Below are 24,052 nucleotides of genomic sequence, written 5' to 3'. Positions count from 1 at the left end.
CTCCGTTGCGGTGTGATTGGCCAAGATGTTTGTGATGGAACTTCGCCTTTTTTTGTTCGGCAGTAAATAAACAAATACAGATTAATGCCTTGGATTTGCCAAAGTAGTTAATTATATCTACTCTAAAGGTTGATGGAAAGGTTTTGAGGCGTCCTGTTTTTTAATGAAACATAGACACAGTTTCCTATATTTCACCGCACTGACCTCGTTAAAGAGTACAAAGTTGATGTATGTCCGTAATTCCGTAAACTAACTTGAATAGAGTGTCCATTGTAGGTAGAACTTTTCTTGCTGCTGATCTAGGCCTTAATAGAATGTAGTACAAAATGTCAGTTAGAATTTACAGTATAATAACGACCGAGTGTCTACAAAGTGAAGTATTTTTGCTAATTTTTCTATAATAAAAATTAAGCTGCAGCAGCATTGCTGACCGGTCAGCACCAGGGCTGCATATTAACAAAGATATATCTCAACCATAAATACTACCTCCAGCTTGATACAGAGCTATATGGCAATCTACTCACTGGTTATGATATTTCCTTACATGTACCTCTGCTACCTGTGATAAATCGTTTAAATTGGATTCTTTGTTCACATTTGATTCCCGCCCACTTCTCCTCTCTGTTTCCTACACTCTGTTCTTCAGCAAGTAATCGTGGTCCTGCAGTTGTGTAGTCTCATCAGAGCTTCCATTGAGATTTCGTGAATGTCGCATGCATGTTTTACTAACTGAGTTGCCACTGTGTTATTGCTTTCTCCCTGCCATCTTAGAAGCAAACATTTTTTACCACATACACTTTTGAAGATTAAAAATAGTCCCGTTTATTTCTTGGATGAGATTTTTTTTCTTTTATTTAATGACTGAATACCTGTTTTGTTTTTGTTCTTTTACCTTTATATCTTCTACAGTTTTTAGAAGGTTTCAGTAAGAGTTGCTAGAATCACTTTCTTAAGGTTAATTATGGATACTAAAATTAAGGCACATAAGTATGGGAGACTGCCTTGTATACTTAACAATGGACAATACAAATGAAAGCTATTTAGGAATTTCTCCACCTGATTTATTGTGTATGAAGAGCCCCTGCTCTACTTCTAAAACCCTTGAAAACAGACTATCCAATGTAATAAATGTGTCTAAGAGCACGTTTAGAGGGGACTTTCTCAATTTTATTTAACGTCCATCGATTCATTTTCATTGATTTTGTTCCTCCAACTTGAAAAACACCATGAAAAGTATAATTGTACCATCCTTCTATCGAATCTTATTTAATTATCTGATCTATTAGCTGATGCAGCATCTGAGACTACCACCGTGCTCATTTTACATATGATAAGGATATGAGTTTCAGTACAGTTGTCGTGATGTGCTATCTTTCTCCAGTAAACATGATCATTGAGAAGTCACCATATGAAGAGCAGAAGAGGATTATATTCCAACTGGCAACTTCTTTGATCGAAGGAATGACTCTCACTAATGTGGTTCTTGCTTCTAGTTTTTTGGGTTTTTTTAGATATAGTTTCACATTTTACATGCTAACTTATAAATTACCTTATTTCCGTTTAGTGGCACTACCACAGAGTAAAACTGTGAGCGGTGCAGCTATGGAACGTTAGGGTACATGTAGCTGTCTACACACACTCCAAGTATGAACCGTATGCACTTGTTTCATATTCTTGAACTCCTTGTTTTAGCTTTTTTATCAGTTATTTAAACAATGCTGTTTAAAATAAAGGGTTACAACTCCTGTAGTTTTTCTATCATTGTAAACCATTTGTTCTATTTTCCTTTCCTTCTTGCTTAAGTTAATGCAGAACAATTTAAAAAAAAAAAAGTATGAAATGTGAGGAGAGGGTCAACTGCCAGTAAATAGCAATTGTTCTCTGATTTGAAACTCCTTTACGTTCGACTTTCATTTCCAATTTTTAAAATCTTTAAAATAGCTTCAGGAGCAGCGTCTTCAACTAGCAGGTGCAGGATTTGGTATGGATAAGATGTGCGTTTTTAAAATCATAGGGCTAACACGTGATGGAACACACATTACAGCCCTATTAAGAATACTTTGTTCTGAGTTGATGATAAGTGAGAGAAGCCCAGTATGTAGCAAATTTGCGCTAGAGTGGTTGGGACCTTTTACCCTGAAAAGTTGAAAATATCAAAAACTCTCTGGATACTAAACTACTCTAGTTTTGCCCTTCCATCATTTTCAGTTCTTCTCGTGGGTTAAAACGCGTGCAGTAGGGGTAGCCGATTTTCAGAGCAAATTGTAAGAATTTAGCCTCTGATGGTTTTAGGTCTTTCGTTATCTGGATCTGCTTTGGCATATGTTTAATTAATCTTTTGTCTTCTTGATTTAGTTTCTTCTCCTTTTTATGGATCAACTTTATTTTTATTTGTTGATAATAAGCCTTTTATATGCACGGGTAAGTACAAAACGCTTTGGCAACAAATTAAAAGCTCTTCCCATGGGAGCTTGTTTTTGTCACCTAAATACAAAGTGTTTAAATAAATCAAAATATACTAAAGTCATACATTTGCTCTTAAGTTAACAAAAAGCATTTCATTGGCCAAATCTTCTTAATTAAACGAAGATTACATTAAATTGCATACCACAGTCTTGGAAGCCAAAAGGACATGAAAGTTAACCACTGCCCATTTGTACCCATGGAATCCCTTCTGGCTACTCAGCATTTTCTGCAGAGGGCTAAGATAGTAAAAGGGCTTTTGGACCTAAAGTTGTGTTAAGTGAATCCTCAAAATGGGGTGCTTGTCCTGCTTGTTGTCCAGCTCTGTAATTAAATTTTTAGTAAAAGGTATATATGTGATACATTAATATAAATTGTACTGTATAATACAATGTTTGTGTTCAACTTTTTTTTAAAAAAGTGTTAAGTTTCCTTTGTAAATTAAAAAAAAAGCCAATAAAACCCCCACAAAAACAAAAATCTAACCTAAAAAAACAAGCAGCTAATATGCTCGGCTAAGTAGGACACCTGACTCATTCAGGCGACACTGTCACCGTTAGACTTATTGGGCTAACACCAAAAAAGGGGGGCTTAAATGTGCCAACAGCTATGAGATCTGCAACACTGCAGGCATTATAAAAATGTGTTAGGTTTCTTTTCTCACAAGTAAAAAAGCACTACCCAAAAAGACCCTAGCACCTGCCCTGCCAACTCCTTGGACCAGAAAACTAAATCTATGTAAAGATTCACCAATTTAAAGCACCTGCTCTTGGCTTATGCTAAAAAGCCCTTATTAGTCCCTGCTGACTACAACACCGCTGGGAGTATCCAAAAACTGACTTCCTTGACCCTAATTCTCCAACTTTAAAAAAAAAAGACCCCGTCCACCTCCGAGAGGATTCTCCTACTGTAATGCCTGATTTCTCCTTTGTGCCTTTCCTGAACGCAAAAAAAAAAAAAAAAAAAACAAAAAAAAAAACCAACGTTAAGTGCTCGTAACCTCTCCCTTGTTCCATAATAGACTACTGTGCCTTAAACTTTTCTAAAAATCAACTCATTACAGGGTAATGTGCTGGTAACTTCCCCCCTGCAAATGCTAAACCACAACTGTTTATAAAAAAGAAGACCACTATCACTAAATTGCCGTCAAAAAATTCCTAATTTAAAAACTAAAACTAACCCTGAGTTCTAAAAAAAAAAAAAAAAAAAAAAAAAAATTATATACTGCAGAAAAAATTGTGGGACCCTGCTTAGGAATGTGGTATTAATTAAATTTTGGGGTTTATTCTGCAGGCTGTGCCCTGTGTTCTAAATAAATCCTTCAGCAGGTATTGCTCTCCCTAACTGAATTTCTGCCACTGGAAATTTTACTTATTAATTACTGGAATGGTTTTAATATAATATAACCTGTATCTTATTGCAGTACATCTCTCCTATGCTTTTAATGTTAATGCCTCTTAAAAGTACCTAAAAATAATTAAAACAAACATAATACAGTACTACACCAAAAAAAAATAGTATTAAATATCACTAAGGCTAAAAAGGCATTGCAGTAAAATCTAGTATGTTTAAAAATTCAGAATTTCCTAAATAACCAGCTAATGGCCATTCAAAGTAATCTTTTTAAGCACCAGACTTGGCCCACTGCCCTTACAGACACATCAAAAGTACCATCTGATCTGTGGTCATAAAAACATATTTAAACACTTTCTAAGTGGAAGTGTGGACATTCACAATGCTCCTTCCAAGCATTTGGATGGGTTAGGGGTGTGTGGACTCCCACATACCGAATCCTGATGGGTCCATGGGGAGGATGCATGTAAAACTAAATTATTCACTATAACATCTAAAAAATTAAAACACCTGGTATACCAAACTAATTTATAATCAGTGCCCCTAAAATAATATCTAACATTTTAAATGAAAATCAAAAATCAAAAAGCATTTTGGCTGTTAAAACCCTTACAGCTTCAGTATATCCATAAACTAAAGCCAAAAAAAGTTGTCACTGTTCATAACAACATTTGCTGGAAGGGTAAAAAACAAAAAAAACTATCCTAACAAAATACTTACTTTTTCAAGCTAATAGCTGTGTGTATGTTAAAACCACCACATTGCAGAATATACATTTTCATCTCATTACCACTGCAGGCAATCGTATTGTTTATTGGCCTGCAAATAAAATTTTGCAAGTAGCCCTAAGTTTCCAAATGCCCTTTAATTGGACCAACTTAATATCTAATCAATTTCAAAATTTGCTTTCATTGTTACCAGAGGCTCAAAAAATCTCTAAAATACAAAGGCAAATTCACATGCTTCAAAATAGATATCAAGTTAAAAAGTACACCTTTTATACAGTGTATAAAGTATCTGTTTTATGTACTAAATATAATATATGGTGCTTTATAATTAAAACTGTACAACAACCCCATCATAGTATTGCTATAAAAACATTGTTTGTTAGCTTAAAATTATGTTATAAAAAACATAATAATAGTGATACCTTTCATGTCCATGCTAATCATGCATTGTCATTACATCCAGTGAAAACCCCTAAAGTGAAAACATCTAATATAAAATCTAAAACCCATAGCTTAATGCAAATAAAAATTTAAAACTGTTATACTAAAAATCCAAAAAAATATAAAAATAAAAAAACTAACTAAAATTTATAAAAAAATCTTAATGCATAACAGTCTTTGTTAGCCAAAGTTAGGCTAGCTGTAACCCTAATAACGCAAAATTGGTAGAAGCAAGGACTGTGTGAGGCAAGTGAAAAAGAACTATGGAAAAAGTTGTTCTAACCTTATATAAATATGTAAATAAACTAGTGTCTCTTAAATAAAAAAAAGAAAAAGAAAATATCAAAATAACCTATGTATAAACAAAATGCTGCTGTTGTTTTCCATGCTGTGTCTCTTAATCACACCTTTAGTTTTAAAAACCTTCTCCCAGACCTTGGGTCATAATTTACTGGCCTCTTCCGTACAATCGTTAAATAAATTATTTTCTTTCTGTTTTTCCTATGTATTGTTTAAGTAGTAATGCAATATGCAAAATGTCTGTGTAATACTGTAACCAAAGGCTCTGCTGTCCGTAAGAAAACCCAGTACCTGTCTCTTCAGCTTAATCGTAAATTACATAACTGGCCTGACAATCTGGGCCAGATTGTCAGGCCTGAAGGAAAGACTGTAAAAGTTACTGGTAGCCCCCCTTAATAGCTTACAAGCAGCCAGTAGTGGGAAGCAGAAGCCTCAAGTATCCAGTAACCTGAACTTTTTAACTATCTCTTTTCTTCTGTCTCAAAGCAGAAACTTGCTTCAAACCAGTTTTTACTAAACAAATCACAAAACCGCAAAGTTTGACACCTACCAGTCAAATGTTAACACGCAAGGTCTTTATACTAAAGTACAAGGCTCTCCTTTTTTCTGCAAAATAAAGCATCTTTTTCTTATCCCTGTCAGGCTGTTGTTAGTTCTCAGCTAAGCAAACTCGATATTTCTGTAACACTTTATATGCCACTGGGTAGTACAAAACAGACTTCTGGCATCAAATCAAAAGATCTTCCATGGGGATTATTATGAACTTGCAATCCATGTAAACATTTACAATGTAGAGAATGTTTTCATTGATCCAAATAGTATTCAGTGCAGTGGTAGTTTCATAAATCTGTCTTGAGTCCTACATTTCATGTTTTAAATGTTGACTGATGGAGCATATCATTCTCCAATCTGCAAGAAACATTTTAATCCTAAATATTAAGAACTTTTAGTATTAACAAACATGAATATTTTACTAGTTTAATAGCAATTTAAAAATCTCTCATGTTTAATTGTATAATTTCTGCTTTATGATAAGAATTTAACCTGTTAAATATGGTGTAAACTTGAAACTGCCTCTTTTATCTGCTTTTAAATACATTGGTGTTTATGAATTATGAGTCAGGCACTTTTGTGAATTGAGGGTCCCTTTTATACAATCTAAATATCAGTTTTTACATGTTGTAAGAGTTACTTAGGTTTTTAAAAGTGTGTGTTTGAGCATAAAATGTGTGTCATCTCTTCCAGTGGCTCTGTGCAAGTTTATACAATAGATAACTCCACGGGAGCCATGCAGTTGTCTCATAAGTTGGAGCTGACACCAAAACAATATCCTGGTGAGTTCATGTATGCTAACTTTCTTACCAGAGTTTGCAGTTGTGTTTTATGAAGATCATGCTGATTTTATGGAACATGTAAAATTGTGTGAATGTCATGATGTTTCTTGTAAATATTCTGAAAACACAACGTAATATTTGTTAATAATTGTAACTATCTTTATGCTATGATTTCCAAATACACACAATTTAAAATAGAACATTGATTTTTGTCACAGTGATTTGAAAAAAACCTCATTTTGTGCTTGCATTTTTTGAATCCACATACTATTGCATTTTTCAGGAATTAAAGAATATTGCATATACTATCCAATGCTAGTAAACATGTTGGTTATTTATGGCAACAAGTTTGTTTTATTAGTATGCTTTTACGTGTGTGTGCTTATGTTGGTCTCCTGGGTGCTTTTAATTGACTGATTTGGATATAGTTGTCTTGTGAAATAAGTCAAAAGTTTGCAAATGAGGTGTGGATCTCTTTATTTAATAGCTTACTTTAGTAAGATTTAGATAGGAATGCTTTAGTATTTTCCTTTTAAAAGGTGTAAATCTTGGTATTTTACACATTACTTTCTTATTAGGTTTTAAGTCCCTCTGCTGGCCAAGTGAGAAATAACATTGGTCTAATTGTAGTAGAAAAGTTACCTTCTGTTTTTAGATCTTCCTTAATTCCTCCATATGCATAGCCTGTACAACAGCACAAGGTGCACTGACTAGATAATACACAACCTGAACAATACCAAACTCTAGTCTTGCTTGACCGCTGTATTTGGATGTTGACTTCGAATACAAGATTCAGATTTCCCTTCCCTCTTTCTCCTTTGATGTAAATGCAGAACAAAATCCTCTTTTCCATTGCTACTCTGATATATTGTAAGAGGGACATGAAGTATTCTTAGTCAAAATGTGTAGTGAGTAAATCAAGTGGTAAGAATTTGCATAGTGGACTTAAGACAATTCATATTTCTGTGTAGTTCTATAGAAAACCTTGCAGGATCTCCCAAATTCTAGCAAAAAGTGCTCCAGGAATCCAGTGCACTTTAGTTTACTGCTCTGTGATGCTCCTTGAACGTTAGAGACAGTAATTTTCCTCACAGTAGGCATAATAAATATGATCGGACCTGGTGGGGAGGGATAGTTGAAGAGGTATCATGCATGCCTTATGATTTTTACTGGTTCTAGTACAAATGTTTCAAGAACATGTCATCCATGTGAAGATATGAACCTTGTAATGCTGCCAAGGTCAGTGGGGACCAAGGATGATCTAATGAGTTAAGTGCTGATTGTATAAGCTAAAGATGCCTAAGGGCAGCTGTAAAGTCTTAGCTTTCCAAGATATTCTTTTCAGAATGTAGGGAATTATAAATATATTCCCTTTTGAGTAGGTGTACTTCCACCCCTCATATATTTCAATAGAGAATTCCCATGATTTCGATCAAATCTTGAGGAAGAATTCATATTTGTTGTTTATATCATCTTTTTCATTCCTTTTTGACATTTGTGAAGCCGAAAAGGATTCTAACTCAGCAAATCAGAAAAATAACAAAACATTCTTGTTTTTAATACAAAACTGTGTGGATAACATGGTAAAAGCAGCTAAATCATTATTTTGAAGCTTTTCATGTATGTTTTCCTGTGTGTTTTGTTAACAGATATTTGGAACAAAACAGGACCTGTAAAACTGATGAGGTGGTCTCCTGATAACTGTGTTGTTATGGTTACCTGGGAATGTGGAGGCTTGTCCTTATGGAGTGTTTTTGGTGCCCAGCTTATCTGTACTTTGGGAGGAGATTTTGCGTGAGTAAATATCAGCTAGTTACAAGAAGGATGTACCTTAAAAAAGAATCTCTGCATTCTTTCGTATTTGACTTCTCAATCACTGGACAATTCTTTAAATATTGATTAGTAGTTTTAGATTTCCTCAAGCTATTTTGTGCTTTCCTAGAGACCAGAAAACACTGACCCAGTTTAAGCAAGGAGGAAGGTTTGAAAATAACAATACTGCCTTTTTTGAGGTAGTCTTTGTGGCCAGCAAAGCTCATCACCCTAAAGAAAAACTATAAGGAAAATATTAACGTCCCCTTTACTTCTGTAAATGGCATGCTACATTTTAAGAGCATCCAGTGTAACCAAAAACAAGAACTTAGAGAGCTCTTGCATTACAAACAAGTGGCAGTGGCATTGCGTGTAAGCAGTAGCATGAATCAAATAGACGGTATGGCTTGAGCCTTGAGTAAAAATATAAATACTAAGACAATGCTTACATAGCAAGATTTTTATTTATTTATTTATTTATTTATTTTTTACTGTGAATCAGTTTAGTTTCAAGTCAAACTTATTGTGTTCTATTTTAGTTATCGGTCTGATGGTACCAAAAAAGATCCTCTAAAAATCAGCTCTATGGTAAGTACAATTGTAAATAGCAACACAGTAAGAAGTCTAGTTGAGTCTCATTTATATACTTTTTATTAGAAAAAAATTCAGGTAACCTACACTGTTTTTTCAGTAAATTTGATAAGTAGCTATACTGTTTCGTTTTGTGTTTAACAACAAACAACAAAAAACCACACAGCTGTTCCATTTGTCTTAAAGTAATTACTGGGCGTGTGTTGGTATGCATGCTTAACCATAAAGGTAAGGCTTTATTTTGGTATGACTCTTAATTAAGGATGAGTAAGATAACTAGATGAGCTCTCTGGCTTAACTTTTCTATTTCATGCAACTTGGAACAATAAATAAGCCTCTCTACCTCAGAATACCTTGAGACTGAAAACTTCATGGCTATAACTTTAATTTTTCCCTTAAAACTCTTTACAAAACTGTTTGGTGACCTTTTGTTTTAACGCAAACAGAAATTAAAACTATAGAGCAGTTAAAACAATTCTTGATGTATCTGTATTGTGAATTGGTCTGAAATTCTGTAAGTCTGAGTCAAATGTTTGTAAAAAGAAAAGAGCTGATGAAATAGCAAGGCTCCTCTCCACTAACTGTGGAACATCTTGTACAATTTAACTGAAGTATTGAGTTATGCTTAGAGTCTTAACACCATCAAAATTCATATTCCATTTTGTAACTAGCTTTGGAATATGTACCACAGAATGGTTGGGGAGGAGGATGACTTGTGGCTGAGGCGCAGGCCTGGGACATGGGAGACATGGGTTCACTTCCCTGGTCTGCCATGTGGGATCATGGGCAAGTCACTTAACCTCTCTCTACCTCATTTCCACCCATAAAATGGGAGTCCTAGAGAGGAGACCAGCACCATAAGGATGAAAATTGCCCATTGAAAATTCATAAAAATGCCATCCCTGCAACTGAGTTGGTCATGGGATATGTGCAGACATCACAAAATGGTATAAATGTCTATATAGTGTTAGGAGGAGATGACATACTAGTTGGGTTTTCTGAAAGTCTACAATAAAATCCTGAAGTCAATGAGAGTTGTCATTGATTCTGTGGGAGGTGGGCAGGATTTTACCGTTAGTTTTATGGTGTTTTATTAGGGATTTAAACCAGTGGGCTAAACAGGATTTTTTGGGTATGAAGCCTTTAACCTGTAAACTTCTTTAATTTGTTTTGTTTAGCAAATGTTACATATATACTTGTCCTTTGAAGTTCTAACTACAGATTACTAATAGGAATATAGAACTTAGATGTATAGATCTTTTCCATGTCTGAGTCCATCCCCTGCCAATGGAGGTGATAATCCCCTGACAAAGATCATATCACATATATATATTTTAGAATTCATAATGGTACATCTTGGAAATGCATTGCTTCAAAAGGACCTAACATAACTGGTGCCTAAGATGCCATTCAGAGCAATGGGTCAGTATGGTCCTAAGACAGATTTTTGCAGACTAATGGTTAAGCTAAGTGGGATGCTTATGCAAGAGATACTTTGTTAATTTTAATATTGTTAAATAAGTGGGATGCTTATGCAAGAGATACTTTGTTAATTTTAATATTGGTACCATTGTTGCTAAGGTGCCCATTTTTTAAAAAAGTATTTCAGAGTTTGAGAGTAGTTAAAGTGAAGATAAACATTTGTTTCTCCAAAAGTATCTACCTGTAACAGATTTCCAGTCTAGGGTTTGTGCTTCCTCGCATGACACATGGAAGAAAACCCCAACTGCTTAATGTTAAAGCCACTGAGCGCATGAAAAAACCTGCTGGACCATCTCTGCAGTGAAACCACAGCAGCTCTTGGCACTGCCAACCAACTGTTCCTTTGTTACTACAGATAATGGGAGATCTTCCATTGGCTGATTGGTGTGATGTGCCTTCTGTCCAGGCACATGTTTACTAATTAATTTGGGCAATGAAAATGTCCAGTCGTCTATATAGCGTGTCTACTGTCTCCTGCAGAACATTTGAAGTCTGCATGTATTTTAAATGCAAATAACTAGCATTAATGCGGCATTCAGGTTGAGAAATTTAACACGAGCCTAGAAACAACAAAGAAAGATTGCTCTGCAGACGTTAATCACTGACTACGTTATGTATGCTTTATCATAAAGATTGATAGATGGATCTATATGAAGGTTTACTTTTAACAAAAAAACAAAAAACAAAACAGCAATCAAATGGTGGTGGTGACTGTCCAGTTATTGACTTTGAGTCATGGTACGTTCCTATGCTGTCCGCTTTTCAGTTGCCTGTTGCAGTGCCATTTTTTAATATTTACTTTTCTAGAAATGCTTTTAGTGCTTTTGAAAGACTCGATCTGTTACAACTAATACTGTATACAAAATAAAATTACTTTATGAATTATATATTCATATATCACAGGAATAAGTTTAACAGATCATTCACCCACATACTTCCTCTAAAAGTTATAATTTATGGGTGCTTTAATCTTTTTTTTCCAAATTCTATATTGTCTAGCTTTTGCATAGAGAAGAATTTAAACTGGGCACTAAAGTGTTTTCCCTGCCAGGAGTAGCTATGCTATATCAACTGGAGCTGCTGACTTGAAAACTGCAAGCTATGGGAGTTCTCTGCCAGTCTTATGGCTGGCCCAAGACCCTGGGTGATCTGTATAAAGGGAGTTCCTGTATGTTTTGTTTTTCTGACGATCTAAATCAATCAAATGATATTTATTTATTTATTTATTTTATGTTTTGCATGTGTTCAGAGCTGGGGTTCAGAAGGCTATCACCTCTGGGTGATCGATGGGAATTGTTCTCTGAATGCAGGGTGTGATATAGATACCAAGAACGAAGCTCATCAACTTGGTATTCTGCAATTTCAGTTCATCAAGAGTGCGCTCACTGCTAACACTTGCATGGTACGTGTCTAAAATAGGAAGATCTATCTATGAAGATTGTCCCCAGTTTTCAGATAACCTTTTTTGTGTTTCTTCCTTTATAAGGTGAAGCCTGATGTGTTTTCTAATAAATTGTCATGTTTGTGTATATTTCTCTTGCCTTAAGTGTGTCTTTCTATTTAAGCAAAATCGGCTTTTGAAATAGGAGCTATTTTGAAAATACTGCTGTATATGATCATCATCTGTTTTGCTATCTCTGCAGTATATTATTGGTCCTTCAAAGATGGGAAAAACTGCCTTAAATCATATTTTTCTTACTGTTGGTTTAAGTTGGACTCTGTGAAATGAAGTGTTCTGTGTTTATTTTGTTTTCTGTGCAGTAACATCATATCTTTTTTCTTTTTCTTTTTAAATATAGAGTAACCAGGAGCAGGTCCTCCTGCAAGGAGAAGATCGCTTGTATTTGAACTGTGGGGATGCAACACAGGCCCAGAATCCCAGAAGTGCTTCAGCACACTCTGATCATAAGCCCATCAGGGAAGGGGGCCCATTTTTGGAGGGCAGTTTAGATTCTCAGGGTTTAAGCACTTTATTAGGACACAGGCATTGGCATGTTGTACAGGTAATTCTCCATTTGTTACTCAAATAGTATTTTTGCACTTACTTGCTATCACCTGAACCTGGTGGCATCTGTGTTTCTTTTTATCCCTTCTGCAAGTATTGTATTTGTCATATAGTGTGAAATCTCTTTGCCCTCCTGTTTCCTATTGCTTGCTCCCACTGTACAGCTTATTCCCCAAGGGTGAAAAGAATTCTGGCTGGCCTTTTTTCCTCCAGCTGTGGAGTCGCATCCTAGCCAATCAAGGGCTTAAAATGCCTTTCTGACCTCATGAGAGAGAGCTGTTTTTTTCCCACATATAAATTCTTTCCTCCTGCCCTGAAGGATCATTGAGGATGTTGTAGGTACGAAATACTCTGTAGAATATATGAAGTTTCTAATGTCCATGTAGACAGATTTAAAGATTGTCTGTTGCAGACAGAGTCAGGGTTTTGGCAATACATGCAAACTGTTTGTTTAGATGAGGAGCTGAAACCACTTTATAGTAGTATAGCTTGCAAGAAGCTGTTTCCAGAAGGTGTTAAGTCCAAAGCCCATCAGGCTTACTCATTCCAGCAGTGAGGAACAATTTAGATAATTTTGAATCCATAATTTTAGACAGTTTCCTGCTTACATATCTGCTTTATGGATTTCACTAAAACTGAGGATGACACTTTAGTAAAATTGACATGATTTAACTTATTATATGTGCAGTGTCTATACCCCTCACATCTTTCCTGGCTTTTTGGCTTTTTACGACTAATTACAGTCATTAACCCATGATGTTTTACAAACTGATGCCTTTTCAAACAAATAATCTGCAGAACCTGGAGAGTGTTTATGTGGGTTTCTAATCTGACTCTAACTTAGAATGTATTTGCTTGCCTTTAATGAAAACAACCTCATCTAGGGAAGCAATTTCATTTGATTTATGGTGTCTGATGGTTTAGTTGCTCATACGATAAGAGCAGTAGCGCCAGTCAGACTGTCCTAACAGACTTTGCACAGAGGAATTTGGTCCCACCTTTTCTTCTGTTTCTCCACTGCACTCAGAAATGAAAAGGAATGTTACACAGTAGAATAAACACCAATTTAGGCTGAGACCTGTTTAATAGGCTTTTACACACAGGTAATAGGAGGAATACTCAGACAACTGCTGTCTTCACCCCCATTGGCCTAGTTTATCTGCTGAGGCATATTTGCCAGTTGGTAATGAGTAGTAAGAGTGTAAGGAAGACCAGACAGCATATTTGATATTAGAGAAATGGATCCAACTGCCAAAAATCTCTTCATAATGGTTTAACTTGTTACAAAAATACAGGCCGTGAATCCTTTCAAGGATTGAATGATCTTATTTGGTGCTTCAACCAATAGATTTTTCTCTTGCCTAAACTTATCCAAGTTGAACATTTACAGGATAAAAGTTCACTTGAAGTACTGTGTCCCAGGGCCGCCTGGGGGAGGGCAAGTTGGGCAATTTGCCCCGGGCCCCACAGGGGCCCCCACACAAATATAGTATTCTGTAGTATTTCAACTTTTTTTATGGAAGGGGCCCCCGAAATTGCTTTGCCTCAGGCCCCCTCAATCCTCTGGGCAGCTCTACTGTGTCCTGCAAAATAGCTTTGATTGGTTTCTATTTAAAGAGTGGCTATATCTTCTTATGGACAGTAAAACTTAATTTGATGAGACTTTGGATCATTCAGGTAACAGAATACTGAGTAAGTAAACTCTCTATCTGGAAAGGAGCTGGAGGCTTTTATAAATTGCTTGCATTGAGTCTTTTAGCTTTTGGGTTGTTGGTTGTTATCAATTCAGTATCTTCGTAAGTTCACCCTTTTTCTCATTTCAGTGCCAGCCACTTTCCAAACCCCTTGGACTTTCATGTCAAAGGAATCAAAAGTTAAAATCTAACTCTGAAAGACTTGTTCCCTGAAATTTATAATTTACCTCAAACCTAGGTTGAGGCTGTTGTTGTCTTGTGAAATGTTTACCTGATGGGTTACAGTGAACATCCTAAATTTGTCTGAAATTATGGTTAATATCCTTATAAATTGCAGATCGGAATGGGGAATGATGAGAAGACTTCCAAGTAGAATAATTTGAGTTCTGGCAAAAAAGCATTGATATTGCATACTGAATCTCATTTTGTCTGTGGCAGAAGTTAAAGCCATTTAAAACAGCTAGGTAACTGACCAAGAAATGTAATTCATTGAAACCATAAACCAAACTACAGATATTTCAGACAACTGTATTAGAGAACAAAATCCTTCCCTTCTTTATAGCCATAGTTCTAGTTAATCTTCTTGCCACTAGTTTGCTGTGCTGCAGTTTGTATACAGACTAATGGAATTTTACCATGTTAATTTTATGAGAAGAACATAACTTAGTATATACATTTTGTGCAAAATAAAACCATTCAGGAGTGGAAAAAAAGGCAAATTGAGTCAGAATAGGGTTTTTTTTTTAATGTCAGTGCAAATCCAAGGAAATTTGATTCCTGGAGGTGAGGGCTGAAGAAACCATGCATAACAGATGATTTTATTGAATAGAATCTTCCCTTGACAGCTCTTCAATCGATGGAAAAAATCAACTGCTTGAAGGGGAAAAGTCTAAAATAAATAGTATTTTGCCCCTGTAACTCACTATTCGTAGTTTTTTTACATATTTTAACCAAAGCAAAGAAAATCAGAAAACAAGCTTAAAATATGTTGTTAAAATTGTTTTCTAGGGTTTATTTCATTCTAAAATGTATTGAAAAGAGTGGAGTGAGGGAAGAATTGTGGTGGTGAAAAAACTCCAATGGCTGTGAAGAAACCAGAATGTTATGGAATTAAAAATAGATACACAGTCAACATTGTTTCTTTTATATCCCTTAAATGTGTGAATTTATTTTCAATTTATCAGTACAGTGATCTGTATTATATATATATATATTTTTTTTTAGATTCACAGTACATATCTAGAGACCAACTGGCCTATAAGGGTGAGTTACTTAAAAATAGGTTGGTGCTTGATGAAAAATGCAAGCATTATGTTTTTATAATTGTTCTTGTTATAGGGTGAGATTGCCACTGTATTAAATCAAAGCAATTTATGTAATTAAAAGAAAAATGTCATTTATTTAAAAGTATGGTGGAGAACATTAGTACAGACAATTTTCAGGTTCAACTGAGTATATTAATATTGCTAAAGTATTGATCATCTTGAGCAGAAGTATGTGATTTTTGAAAGATTTCTGAACAATAGTTTTTTTTCCCCCTAATTTTTGTCTGAACAGTTTTCAGCCATTGACAAACTGGGGCAGAATGTAGCTGTTGTTGGCAAGTTTGGTTTTGCACATTATTCTTTACTCACCAAAAAATGGAAGTTGTTTGGGAACATTACCCAGGTGAGTGCTGACTAGTTTTATAAGCTTGTGTGCAATTTAACCAGATTTATTATAATCACAATATTTTGAACATTTTTTCAAATGAATTTCTTGAAGACAGAAGAACTTGACTTTGTTGAATAGTTTTTGATGATCACATATCCATCTGACATGAAGACTTATTTTTAAAAAAGTAATGTCATACCTAATTAAGATTGTCCTATTCATAGTGATACTGTTTTTTGGGTCATCTACAGGAGATTTTTTTTATATGTAGTCTGTTGAAGGCTTATATATGTATTAAGTGTGTGTATAATTCTCTATGTATTCATTTATTTTTGTATGTGTAAATTATGTGATTTGTGCAAACTTGTAAGCAGCTTATAACCTTTCTGACTTGCTTGATCTTTCATTTTATTTTAAGGAGCAAAATATGATCGTAACAGGTGGCATAGCCTGGTGGAATGATTTCATTGTTCTTGCATGTTATAATTTAAGTGACCGCCAAGAAGAGGTAAGGCATTCGTTTCTTCAAGCAATCTATTCAGTTGCTATCTTATTTTTAAATATTAGTCATGTTCAAAATTAATTTTATGAACAGGAAAAAACAAACAGAAAACTGTAGGAATTTCAGCTAATATAGGTTCCTTTCCTTCTACTCTTTATGTTTGAAGCATTTTGATTCTGCCTGCATCCAATACCTCTTATAACTAATCATTTGTGGTAAAGTTGTCCATTGACATTAAAAGCCATTTTCATGTTAAGACAACATAAGAATATGTTCATCTTCCTTAGAAATGTGACATAATTTTGAATGCTGGCAGAAAGGTTTTTGTGTTCCCTAAATATTAGGGCTGTTGATTAGTTGCAGTTAACTCATGTGATTTAACTAAAAAATAATCACAATTAAAAAATTTAATCGTGATTAATTGCAGTTTTAATTGCACTGCTAAACGGTAGAATACCAATTGAAATGTATTAAATATTTTGGATGTTTTTTTACATTTTCATATATATTGTATTCTGTGTTGTAATTGACATCAAAGTATATATTTTCTATTACAAATATTTGCACTGTAAAAATGATAAAGAAATAGTATTTTTGAATTCACCTCATATAAATACTGTAATGCAGTCTTTGTCCTGAAAGTTCAACTTAGATGTAGGTTTTTTGTTACATAACTGCACTCAGAAACAAAGCAATATAAAACTTCAGAGCCTACAAGTCCTCAGTCCTACTTCTTGGTTAGCCAACCGCTAAGACAAACAAGTTTGTTTACATTTAAAGGAGATAATGCTGCCCACTTTACGTTGTCATCATCAGAAAGCAGGAACAGACATTTGCATGGGACTTCTGTAGCAGGCATTGCAAGATATTTACATGCCAGATACGCTTAACATTCATATGCACTTCCATACTTTGGCCACCATTCCAGAGGACATGCTTCCATTCTGATGACAATCGTTTTGGGGGGGGGGGGGAGCTTTAATTAAATGTGTGACTGAATTCCTTGGGGGAGAATTGTATGTCCCCTGCTCTTTTACACCCGCATTCTGTTGTATATTTCATGTTATAGCAGTCTCAGATGATGACCCAGCACCTGCTGTTAGTTTTAATAACCCTTTCACTGCAGATTTGACAAAACGCAAAGAAGGTACCAGTGTGAGATATCGAAAGATAGCTACAGTACTCGACCCAGGGTTAATGAATCTGAAGTGCCTTCCAAAATCTGAGAGGGACAAGGTATGGAGCATGCTTTGAGAAGTCTTAAAAGAGCAACACTCCAATGTGGAAACTACAGAACCTGAACCACCAAAAAAGAAAATCAACTTTCTGATGGTGACATCTGACTCAGATAATGAAAATGAACTTGCATCAATCCTCACTGCTTTGGATTGTTATCGAGCAGAACCCGTCGTCAGCATGGATGCATGTCCCTTGGGATGTTGGTTGAAGCATGAAGGGACATGTCAATCTTTAGCATATCTGGCACAGAAATATCTTGTGACGCTGTCTGCAACAGTGCCATACAATTGCCTGTTCTCACTTTCAGGTGACATTGTAAACAAGAAGCGGGCATCATGATCTGCAAATGTAAACAAACTTGTTGGTCTGAGCAATTGGCTGAACAAGAAGTAGGACTGAGTGGACGTGCAGAGTCTAAAATTTTACATTATTTTAGTTTTGAATGCAGTTTTTATACATAATTCTACATTTGTAAGTTCAACTTGCCTGATAAAGAGGTTGCACTACAGTACTTGTACTAGGGGAACTGAATAATACTATTTCTTTTGTTGTTTTTACAGTGCAAATACTTGTAGTCAAAAATATATGTAAAGTGAGCATTACATACTTTGTATTCTTTGTTGTAATTGAAATCAATATATTTGAAAATGTAGAAAACATCCAAAAATATTTAAATAAATGATATTCTATTATTTAGCAATGTGATTTATCACACAATTAATTTTTTTAACCGCTTGACAGCCCTACTAAATATAGAGGAATGTTTGGGGGAATGTTGTATAACTCTTCAACTGGTGGGGGAGGAAGGGGAAAGAGGCTCAGTGTGAATAGGAATTTGGATGAATATTTGAGGAAGGTAAAAACTTTCCTTCATTCAAGGTCTGCATTTTAGAACTGATTCTCTTAATTTTTTGTTTTGTTTTACTTTTCGCTGTTGATATAGCTACCATAGCACTACCAGTTAAGCACTCAGTCAGTTAGTTTAGTATACAATTTAAAATTGCTTCCTAAAATATTTTGCCATACCATATGAGGCATTAATGGATCTGTTGAGTATTTACATTACGTTGATGTTTGCAGCAAGAGAACTCTCTTGTTTAAACCATTAATTGTCTTTACAGCTAAGAATCTACCTGCGAACATCCAATCTGGACAATGCATTTGCACATGTCACCAAAGTGCAGGCAGAAACATTACTACTCAGTGTCTTCCGGGATATAGTAATATTGTTTAGAGCAGATTGTTCTGTATGCCTTTATAGTATTGAAAGACAACCTGATGGGTGAGTACAACTGAAGCAAGTCTATAAAATTATTTTGCACATTTTTATAGTAATTAACTCAGAAATATCTCCTTTACATGACTAATTTCCTTTCATAAATGGTTAGTCTTAAGATTAATCACAGGCTTTGATAACTTCTTGAGATAACTTTTCAAAATATGGCATCTATTTGTAGCAGTTCTATCACCTGTGTGTGCAAATGATGATGCTCAAAATGTGGATGCAAGGTTTTGCATATTTGGAAGTTCGCATGCACACACACTTACCCAGAGAAACTTTTTGAGCACTGTCACTTCCACACGTAATTTACGTGTGCAGGTGACAGTACCTGAAATGTGCACTTACAAACTTGTGCTTGAGGAAGAACGTGTCAGAAATGGGGCACATTTGAAAACTTGGCCCATTTTAGCTAGTAGGGAAAGTAACCTGGGCTTCTGGTGTTTTCTCTTGGGACTTGTATCACACACTGAGATTATACTTGAGGAAGATGGTAGATGGACTGATTAAATTTGCATTGACTACGGCTTAGCTGATTCTAATTATCTGTATCTCTAGACATGTTGGGTTCCAGTCCACTCCTTAGTGTTAGAAATTGTAGCTTTTAAATGTCGTATTTTTAGCATAAACAAGCATGTGAAACTTATATACAACTTTAATAATTTATAAAATCTGCATCCAGACCTGTAATTATTTAAGCTGGTATCAGTAACTTTACAAAATCCGTAAAGTTCTTTTCTAAATAGAGAATTTTAAAAAATCTAACCGTACCAACCAGTTAATTCTGTCTGTCTTAGTTTTCACATTCCATTCATCATGGAAAATTAGAGGAAATTGTCAGGGACAGAAGTCTTTTTTGTACTTTTTGACAAGTAAGCAGCTGGAGAAGGAAGGGTTTGTCACTAATTGGTATAGCACTTAAAGATCAGTCAGGAATATTTTTGTCTTGTTTTCTTACTTTAGAAAGCCATATTTAGGTAAGGCAATAATTACTTCAGAAGTTGAAGATATCTTTTTCAGAGATTCTAAGTCCTTGTTTTTGATAGTTTGTCAGAATGGAACTTGCTTCTACACTCCCTAGCAACTGCCTAAGCGAGCGAATATCTGTATTCACAACATTATTTTGCTTTACAGGATGTAACAGTGATACAAGATCTTTAGATAACTGGTGTCTAGACAAAGAATTCTAAGGGTTTTAAATGTTTCTCAAGGAAGAATGCGAAATATCACTTGTGAATGGACATACACTGTTAATAAGAGCCGACTTTAGACAGATTGAGTTTTCATTTACTTTTTTTTCCCAATGAATTCTAAATTCTACAGTTTGTCCCTGAGGGTACTGTTCTGGGTTGCTTTAAGTGGTGGCCTACTCTTATGTAAAAACCTAGACTATGTAGAGCTTATGTAGCTGCTACTTTAGCCTACTTGGTATTTTTTCAGAAAACCTATAAATGGAATCCGTCCCTTCAGTGCAGACTTTTATTTAGAAGCTTGAAGATGCTTGAACATCTGTTGAGTCAATAAGTAAATGTAATGGAGAGAAACTTGTCCTGTTTTTGAATGCTCAGCTGGAGTAGCTCCTGCAACAGATACAGGATTCATGACCTGAAAGTGGGTCCAGAAAAAGATTAGCTGGTAGTATTTAAGGCACTACAAGATTTCTATAGAGAAGAGATTTTCTAACTCTTTGGGCTCCAGTTCATTATTATTTTTCCCCCTCTAATTTCTCACCCTTCCTTATGCAGTCTTGTATGTAAAATGGCCCTAATAGATGTCTGCAGAGTAGTAGAGGTCAGGACTACTAATTCCGGTTCTCCAGTCCTGCCAGAGATTTGTTGTGTGAACTAGGAGTGGCTGAGGGATACAGGAAGACTGTTCCAGATGGTATGTGAGGCATTTCCACTGTTAGAAGGAGCTGCAGAGAGATGAGGAACCTGATAGCAAAAGGAATGGGCACTCGAACAGTATAATGAGTCCACGTGACAGGCAAGAACAGTTCCATGGAGACTTTAAAAACAACTAAGTGTTTCAGGATTTGGGTAAACAAATGAGAGCTGGTGGAGCTGTTGGAGAATGGAATTGAGAATTACTCTTTATGTGCCCGCAGTCACAGCTGAGAAATGGGAGGCCATAACGAAGGTAGCTGTCAAGAAAAAAAAAAAGATAAAAGGCCATGAGGATTTCAGAGCAGGTGGCATCAAAGTGATAAAAAATGTGGTCAGTGCTATAGAGATGATCATATTGTAGACAGATTTACAGCATAGTAAACTCATGAACTGATGAGTTCTGAATCAGGGGTGGTAAGGTTACAGAAAGTGTATAGTAAAAGTATGTTTTAAATTGAAGAGCAAAATGTTGGAGAATGCCCTTCCTGCCCATAAAAACTTCTGTCTCAGATACTTAACTGAAGGAACTTTAAATACACCTCTACCCCGATATTACACGGTCCTTGGGGGAGAAAAAATCTCACCGTGTTATAGGTGAGACCATGTTATATCAAACTTGCTTTGCCTCCCCCCTTCCCCCTGTTCCTTGTTCTCTGACTGCCCCTTCCAGAGACCCCCATCCGTAATTGCCCCCAGGATCCCACCCAACCCCCCCTGCTCCCTATCCCCTGACTGCTCCGACCCCTATCCACCCCCGCCCTGGTACTCACCAGCAGCGGCGGAAGCAGAGCAGCCCAGCCCCAGCCCGCTCCACTCCGCCACCTCCCAGCCGCAGGGCTCCACTTCCTGCTGCAGGTGAGTGTGGGGAGGCTGGGGAAAGGACAGCCCCCGTACTCAGCTGTGGCGGGAGGTGGAGTGCTGTGGCTGGGAGCTGGAGGAGTGGAGCGGGCTGAGGCTGGGCTGCTCTGCTTCCGCCGCTGCTGGTGAGTGCGGGGGGTCCCTTTCCCCAAACCTCCTCCCCCAAGCAACATGGTTGGGGCTGGGGAGAGGGATGCGGAGCGGGCTGCTCCCAGCCCCCCACTAATCCCCTGGGCCACTCTGGGATTGCGGGGCCCCCAAAAGTGCCCTCTCACAGCTCTTGCCCCCAGACCCTGAGAGGGGAAGCCCCTGACCACCCCCAAGACCCTCTCCCCTATCAACCCCTTGGCCCTGGCCTGGCCCAGCCTGGCACCCTTGTCAGAGCTTTACTGCCTTGTTTGCGAACCCGTGTTATGTCGGGTCATGTTATAACAGGGTAGTGGTGTAATGCCTCACATCTTACCAATGTGGATAGGAGTCATCAAAGGCACTGAAACGTGTGCACTTGAGAATCATCACCATAAAAACGGAAATTAAACTTAAAGGGAGAGGAAGGATGACTGAAAAGGAGGAGCGAGGTAAAAAAGCAAAGGGCTGTGAAGAGTAAACCTTTAGACTCCCTGTAGGAGGAGCTCTTAGTGTAGAGGAGGATCTAGCACAGAAGTCAGCACCATTTAATGGGGAGGATTAGAACCAGAACAAAGGAGGGTTTATAATTTATTGCAGTAGATGGATGGAGTTGTTCACAACATTGTAGCCTGCATTGAAATCAAAGAGAGGGAATCTTCATCAGTAGGGAGGGAGATGGCTGTTGTCTAACTTGGAGGAGAATAGTTCCAATGCCTTGTTCAGAGAAACCTGGATTGAAATCATCACTATTGAGAGGTACATTGAGCACTTTGCTCTTTCTTCCTGTGTTCCCATAAATTATCAAGATGGAACAAATCAGGCTAATGGGTTTATTAAATAAAACTTTATCCAGTTCAGAAGAGTGGCCTGGGTACAGTTTTGCAGTTTAAGGGGAAATTGTTCTGGTTTCTTGAAAGAGCTCTGCTTCCTGTGATTAAATTAGTATTTTCCATCATTAAGCATTTAGAAACTATCTTAGAGGAGAAATGTTTAGCAACTGTTTTTTCCCCCCTCTTACAGTCCTAACCCTACTGCCAGTATTCAAGTTCTTCAAGAGGTATCCATGTCTCGTTATATTCCTCATCCTTTCCTTGTTATTTCTGTAACTCTGACATCGGTGAGAACAGAGACTGGCATCAGCTTGAAAATGCCACAGCAGGTATGAGTCTATCCAGTGTTTGAGTGGTGGAAGTTTAATAAAAAAATAACTGACAGTCCTTGGAGTTGGTAGTTTTAGTCTTAAGAGTTCTGCCTGGGTGATGATATCAGACAGTAGCAATAGAGTTCTTTTGAAGATGCTTTTCAAATATTTATAAAATGCTTCTATTGTTTAGTATGAGAGCCAAAGCCCAAAAGAATCAAAACAAAAACAAGCAAGCAAACAAAACAAAATGGGTACATTTAACTATTTAAATAATGTGGGTATGAAATATACATCTTCTGGATCAATGCCCATACAATTCCAAACTGTTCTAGAACATGCATAGAACTCTTTTCTATAATGTAGGACCCCTGGACACACACAAGGTGCATCTTTTTGGTATTACTCCCCAAAGTCAAGTAGGCAGTGAATCCATCTAAAGGAGCAGTTGATTCCTGGGAAAGGGGCAATATTTGTATAGGTAGCATTGGGGCCTGGACCAACTTTTCTATCTTAGGTACTTATTGCCCTCTTGCTATAGTATAGTCTCACAATTTTTTTATGTACTTATCCTCACAACACCCCTGTGAGGTAGGGAAGCTGCTATTCCCATTATACAGATGGGAAACAAATGCACAGAAGGTATGTCTACACTGCAGTTGGGAGCATGCCTCTCAACCCAAGTAGATGGACACACTAGCTCTGCTTGAGCTAGCGCCCTAAATATAGCAATGTGGATGTTGCAGCATGGGCTTGCCACCAGAGTAGGGACCCAGAGGACCAGGTGGGCTTGTACTTGGGTGACTAGTCCATGACACAGCATCCGTGTTGCTATTTTTAGCATGCTAGCGCTCCTTGAACTAGTGAGAGTCTGTCTGCTTGGGCTGGGAGGCATGCTCTCAGCTGCAGTGTACATATACCCAGAGTCGCATAATATCTATCTTGTGCAAGGCTGCACAAGAATTCTGTGGTGGAGCAGGGAATTAGACAACTAGTGCCCTTAACTCTGGACTATCCTTCCTTTCTGAAGACTATTACCTATTGGGTTATTTAAGGGAGACGAATTGCCTGTGAGAAGTGTAACTGATACAGTGGATGGGGGGTTGGAGCATTCATTGGTTCACTTCCTGCTTCATTCTGAGATGCTTCTTGCATTCTGTTC

At 36.7% G+C, this 24,052-nt stretch overlaps 1 protein-coding gene across 1 annotated transcript in view; it reads left to right on the top strand.

Moving 5' to 3' along the window:
• RIC1 (RIC1 partner of RAB6A GEF complex) overlaps positions 1-24,052 on the top strand; it is a 39,290-nt gene continuing 15,238 nt past the window's right edge. The window contains exons 1-11 of the mRNA XM_075067250.1: positions 1-103; positions 6,531-6,619; positions 8,269-8,413; positions 8,971-9,019; positions 11,754-11,906; positions 12,304-12,507; positions 15,428-15,466; positions 15,761-15,871; positions 16,275-16,364; positions 18,719-18,879; positions 22,770-22,908. Of these exons, the coding sequence (XP_074923351.1) occupies positions 6,574-6,619; positions 8,269-8,413; positions 8,971-9,019; positions 11,754-11,906; positions 12,304-12,507; positions 15,428-15,466; positions 15,761-15,871; positions 16,275-16,364; positions 18,719-18,879; positions 22,770-22,908 (1,137 nt within the window). The 5' untranslated portion in view covers positions 1-103; positions 6,531-6,573. The remainder of the gene's footprint in view (positions 104-6,530; positions 6,620-8,268; positions 8,414-8,970; positions 9,020-11,753; positions 11,907-12,303; positions 12,508-15,427; positions 15,467-15,760; positions 15,872-16,274; positions 16,365-18,718; positions 18,880-22,769; positions 22,909-24,052) is intronic.

This window comes from Chelonoidis abingdonii, chromosome 6 (genome assembly GCF_003597395.2).
Source record: "Chelonoidis abingdonii isolate Lonesome George chromosome 6, CheloAbing_2.0, whole genome shotgun sequence".
In the NCBI taxonomy this organism is placed as follows: Eukaryota; Metazoa; Chordata; order Testudines; family Testudinidae; genus Chelonoidis; species Chelonoidis abingdonii.
The sequence above is the reverse complement of the archived record's forward strand: the minus strand, read 5'-3'. Positions and strand labels throughout refer to the sequence as shown.